The sequence below is a fragment of the Cephus cinctus genome, unplaced genomic scaffold (genome assembly GCF_000341935.2).
Source record: "Cephus cinctus unplaced genomic scaffold, Ccin1 Ccin1_scaffold1124, whole genome shotgun sequence".
Classification (NCBI taxonomy): Eukaryota; Metazoa; Arthropoda; class Insecta; order Hymenoptera; family Cephidae; genus Cephus; species Cephus cinctus.
This window is the reverse complement of record NW_014333629.1, coordinates 328,999-334,677: the sequence shown is the minus strand read 5'-3', so window position 1 is coordinate 334,677 and position 5,679 is coordinate 328,999. Positions and strand designations below refer to the sequence as shown.

At 40.3% G+C, this 5,679-nt stretch overlaps 1 protein-coding gene across 1 annotated transcript in view; it reads left to right on the top strand.

Annotated features, from left to right (window-relative positions):
• Positions 1 to 3,706: 3,706 nt before the first annotated feature.
• Positions 3,707 to 5,679, top strand: part of LOC107272202 (synaptotagmin-10) — a 30,154-nt gene continuing 28,181 nt past the window's right edge. The window contains exon 1 of the mRNA XM_015749116.2: positions 3,707 to 5,605. Within this exon, the coding sequence (XP_015604602.1) occupies positions 5,515 to 5,605 (91 nt within the window). The 5' untranslated portion in view covers positions 3,707 to 5,514. The remainder of the gene's footprint in view (positions 5,606 to 5,679) is intronic.

Here is a 5,679-nt window from a genome sequence, read left to right as displayed (position 1 = left end):
CAGACTATTGTTTTTAAATCTTTGTTACGTAATAATATTCCTAACGTAAAATTCTTAATTAACCATTCCTCGCAGTTACCCCTTCCATTCTCTCTCGATTCCTTTGCAGCTCGTCCTCCAGCCCGGCTATGAATAATTTAAATGACTGAGTAGCAGCATCATCGTGCAAAGGCACCATGTTTGCCGGTTCTCAAGTAACGTAGTAAACTTTTTTTCGACCGGAATTTTTAGGGCGACTGCTAATTGCACGTTGCGTGTCGTGTTTAATTATTTCTAACGTTAATGATCTTCATAATTGCTCCTAGTATGTTCGTCAAGACATAACGCCGCTCACGCCATCTGTAGATCGTAAACATTGACAAAGCCCGCAAGTTACCCACGTATCCCAAAGATTAGAACGGTTCAAGTTTTTATGTCATTCCCCAAATCATTCGTGATTCGTGAAAATGTCTTAGCGTGTCTGAAATGGTTCTCTACGAGGAATCTAATAAAGAATCTACGGCAGACGGTCATATGGCTTACACAGGTAATTAGAGATTCCTGAGGTGGTCAATAGAGGATACAGTGTTGAAAAATCTCATTCGTGTAACATGGACTGAACTTACCGCTTCCTGTAGCGTGGAGTTCAGAACGTGTCCTGACAAATATTTATCGATACGCGTATGGACTGGAATCGATATAGTTACATCCTTATCGTCAGGAGCGTTCAACCGGAGTGAATTCGTAGAAAGTTACTAACCGTAATCCTTGATATATTGGCGGTAAGCATTTCAATCAGCAGAATCTTAATTGCATTTCATTTTGAATATCAGACTCCTCAATAACGGTCGCAACAAATGGCATCATGATGTCACGTGAAAATTCATTTTTACTGCCCACGCAAATTCCTTGGCTTCTATTGCTGATTGCAATCTCTCTTACTCTTTGTCCTTTCTTCTCTTTACTTTGCGTTCGCTTCTATATACGGTAGGAACATTACGAGCTGCAATCTCTGGAAAAACCTCGCGTGCTTACCTTATACAACTTGATGACCGACCGTGCTTGGCTTGTCAGTCACACCTTCTTCTTTGATAGGAAAATAAATTAGTCCTTCCGTTTTCTTTCACTGTTACCAACCTACAAGTCGTTGCTATGTATATTGACCTTAAGGAATTTCTAGGATAGTCTTCTGATATGTGTATTTAGGACTAAATGTGTGCAATAAAATGGAAATATCGATAATCAAAGCTTGCCGTGTAGTGAACGACTAGACTGTGCTGCCATCTGGGTGGAAACTAGTGTACTGACCCTATAAGGTTGGCCAATGTTGTATATGGACGAGACACGTTAAACAGATTACAGTAAATCAATCTTGACTCTGAAGATTACGGAATGGTAGGTGCATTCCAAAAACTTGTAATTTTACCTCATTTAACATTTCACTGTTATTTTTCCCTGTCTCATTTTGTTTACGAGGACGATTACGAAAAATGACAACGGTGATGGTGTCATTTTAATACTTGTCAGGATTATACCTTGGGACAGTACTGATTTATCCGAATGACGTTATACCCCGTGACGTGAATTAATGCGATTTCCTCTTCGTATTCTTAAAGATGAACAAACAAATACTTAAAATTATCCTCCCTTGTACTTAACGGATGAACATTATTGCGCGGAAATAGGAAGACATATTTCGTAAAAAAAAATACTTGAGGGCTATTTTTTTTCTTCAATATTTTTCTCGCGGAAATAATACAATATTGTCCAAAAATCTGAACGAACTCAATGGTAAAGGAGCGTTCACAATTTTCTTATGATCGTTCACGCATAGGAAGGTCAACAACAGATAGTAGCAGATATTAAACTCTTGTACGTCAAGGTCCATCCACAATCCTGGCATGCGTAATCCTTGCGAAACTGACTGGTAAGGATCTTACAATGAAAGTAACATGTCCTGCATTAAATTTTTTATCATCCTCAATTTTGACCGCACTCGTAACCCGTAAGTCTTCCTATCCCCTTTTTTGTTTTTAATGTCGCTCCTTTCATACGCGCCCTGGCCGTTTGAGAGTCTCTGTTTGCTTTTATAGCTCCGAGAGAAATAAAGCTCAATATCGATTGCGAGGCTTAACCAGAATCTACTAGAAGTTGTGTGCGTGGAAACACTGAAAAATGATACACTGAAAATTGTGAGTTAAAAAGACATGCAAAGTTTCATACAGATACTGTCATTCTTTCGAATCTGTCAATGCTTTCAAATAGTAATTCATTAGTAAATTAATTAAATACTAATTCTAATTTCATTGCATGACGTTTTACAGACTTACGTTTCGGTAACGTTGTTCCCCTGGGTTACCAAGGTCAGTACGCAAAATACGTCTGATATATCTATAAACGTATATTTCCGTTCAATATCAATTAGACACAAGAATTTTAATTGATTCGTGTCGTTTACCACGCTATAAAGGTACTGAAATTAAATTTATAAAGAATATTGAGAATTCCGTAAGCCGATAAGGATAATTTTTGAAAAAGCCTGTATCAGGAAATTTATACAAAAATTTGAGCTTTTAATACTTTATAATCCAAATATTAATTTATTTTTATTCACAGTCCTTCGTCACTTCCGGTTTTTATATTTTGCATAATTACCTTGTTTGAATTTTATTAATTATTCATTTAGATTTTCGTTGTTAAATTAATTTTTATCGACTTTCACGTTAAATCTTTCATACATTTTTTTAACCGTGTGCCCTATTTTCAAGCCTATTAATATTACTATTGCCCAACCGTTACAGGTCATAAATTCATCCGTCAGTCACAAGCCTGTCAACCACCATCTCGGATATTTCGTTATAACATGTTACAATTTTAATTACGATAATGCTACACACTTCCCGTAATGTTATATTTAGTTTATTATATTACGTATAGCCCGCCCCTCTTTGCCGAAGGTACCTTTGTTTACGTATGCAACAAGTTAAATCGATATCCTCGCCGCTCCTACGGCGAGAGGCGTCCTCACTCGAGCGACCTTGGCAGTCAAAGACTAGAGCATCGGGATAAGTGAGTCTAGTCCCGGTATTGAACTAATTTTTGAGCAACAATGAAATTTTGAGCTATCATTTTGAAATGTAAAATACCACGTATATAAATTCATACTTTCGCTTGTTATAAAGTATCAAAATCAAAATTCAAACAATTTTGTATTTCCCGCTATATTTTTAGGGTGTTGCTGGGCCACCGTAGCTACTCACGAAACCATGAGAATTTTTCAGCCTTTTATATCAAAACTTTCATAATGGTGAATCACGCGGGACGAGAATGACGTTTGAATATGCTGGCCCTATTCAACGCCATGCATTCAAGCCGCTTTCTATGTAGATACTTTAAGGGCGAGTTGACGTGACGGTCTTTTTTTTCTTTTTATAATCTTCCCATCGATCAATGTTACCGTGGTTGGATCTCAGTGAGAGACATTTTGGGGAAGTTTTCAAATTTTTTAAATACAAGTTTCCATGAAACAGGAAATGCCTTGTAGGAACGTCGATGTTCTTTATTTGAAGGAAATATTAGATTGAAATAGAAAAATCGATCTCTCCTATACTTTTAATATTTTTTACACGAAAGGAATAAAAGAAAATGTGTTTTTATATGAGGATCGCTCTGTTCGTGATTCGAATATAACGAAGCTCATACTGCATCAGAGATCTTTTTCTTGTGCCCGAGATTTGGGATTCTCTATAACCTTTTCTTTTTCATTGGGAACATATAGAGTTACGTAAAGCGTATACGACATTGTTCCACTTTGTGCGAATTTTCATAGCTAGGGTATTTCTCGTATTTGAGTACAATTCAAATAGTACTATACGGGAATATTAAATAAGATTTATGAATATGCCAATACGTGACTCGAAGGGATTACACGACTTCTGGATTTAAAAATGACGTGACTGAAATTAAGATTCGTTATACCGAATCTCTAATGGGAATTACAAGAAATCCTCGAAGCAGCAGCCTAATTTTTCAAAATATCTGAAAGCAATGTCGAACTGAAAAGTTTTAATAATATCAAAATACCAATTTATAAGTAAATAGATATAAAAAAAGTGAAAAACATATTCTTTATTTTCTTTTCAAAATTCTTCGTTTTTTATATCACGAAATGTTATTTGACGCAAAGTACAAGATTACTGAGAACTGTCATGTAGTCACTCGCTCATCTATTCGTTAAATTCCATTCGGTTCTTTTCTCCCGACGCCCAACGCTAAATCTTCGAAAAATACGTGACTGAAAAAGAACCGGCCATCAATAACGTTTACATACGGCTATTAATTTTTATTAATAACCAGGCGAGTGGTTAAAAAAATAGTAAAAAGGACGACCTCGTTAGTATAAAAACAGAGCCCATATATACAATGAAGCTACATCGATCCGTAGGATGATCTTGAAACAATATTCACGCCACGTGCAGATATCGCTACACGCACGGGGATCAATCGAAAGCGCGCAGATAGTGCGCTTCTGTGAGCTGAGCTTGCAGCAGGTACTCCAGGCAACCTGAGAAAATGTCGACCTTGAGTGAACTCGGATCGATCGCGACCTTGAAAGGCTCCGTCTGGCAGGAGCATTTCGGTGGAAACGGCCGGTATAGGATACGGCGTTCCTCGCGTGCAACAAGTACTGCGTTATATTCAGCTACCTACTGCAACTGGTTGGATGACAAGAGGAGGCCCGGGCTATCATGTGGTAAAGAGGTAAAGAGACAGAAGGAGACCTTGAAAAGGGTGAAGGAGACGGATGATAGCGACTGAAGGTAAAGTGTATTCGTGTTGAGGAGATCAGAGTGGAGTAGGGTGTGGAGTACAGTTGACTGGGTTGAAGGAGGTGACGAGGACGTGCGAGTAGAAGGATCATGTGGTGGTAGGTAGACTGATATGAGAAAAAAAGTATGAGCACAGTTGCCCAGGGCGGAAGTGATGTGGGTCTGTAGGTAGAAGAGGACGCGAGAGGATATCTAACCAGAGAGAGGGAGAAAGAGATTGAGTATCGGTAGAAGGTATGGGAGTGAGAGAGTATCACCTGGAGAGGGATGAAGAGGAGGGATGGAGAGCAGAGGGTGAGCCGTTATCGGGAAAGAAAGCCGGGACCTTCACCGAGACCCAGTTGGTCGACATTGCCCCTGTGCTCGTCGACGTAGCCGCACCCCACCCTAGTGGTCTCAGCATCCTCACCAGCATCAGCATCAGCAGTAGCAGCAGCAACCCCTGCCATCCCTATCCATCGCAAGCCAGCTAGCTCACCTCCAGCCTGCCCTCTCCCTGCCCTCTCCCTGTGGATCCCTGTTTCTGGCCTAGCCCGTATCGTATAGGGGCCTAGGGGTTGCCCGTGACGTCAGCGAACCGCGCATGCGCGGAACACCGAGACGTCGACGCCGGCGCTGCTTCCTCTGCACGGCAGACACCGCGGCACGAATCACACGAAAGACACCGGGACTTATCTCGATAACCTGCTCTCACTGAGTACTCGTCATGGGAGTGGTGAAGACAGCCTCTGAAAGCATTCTCGAGGAAACCGTCGTGCCGAGCGAAGAAGCCAATCACTCGTTGCAGGGGCATGCCGGTAAGTAATTTTTTTTTATTACTGTTTTGGGTAGTGGAAGATGGTAGGGGGTTGGGGGGGGGGGGGGGTAGGGG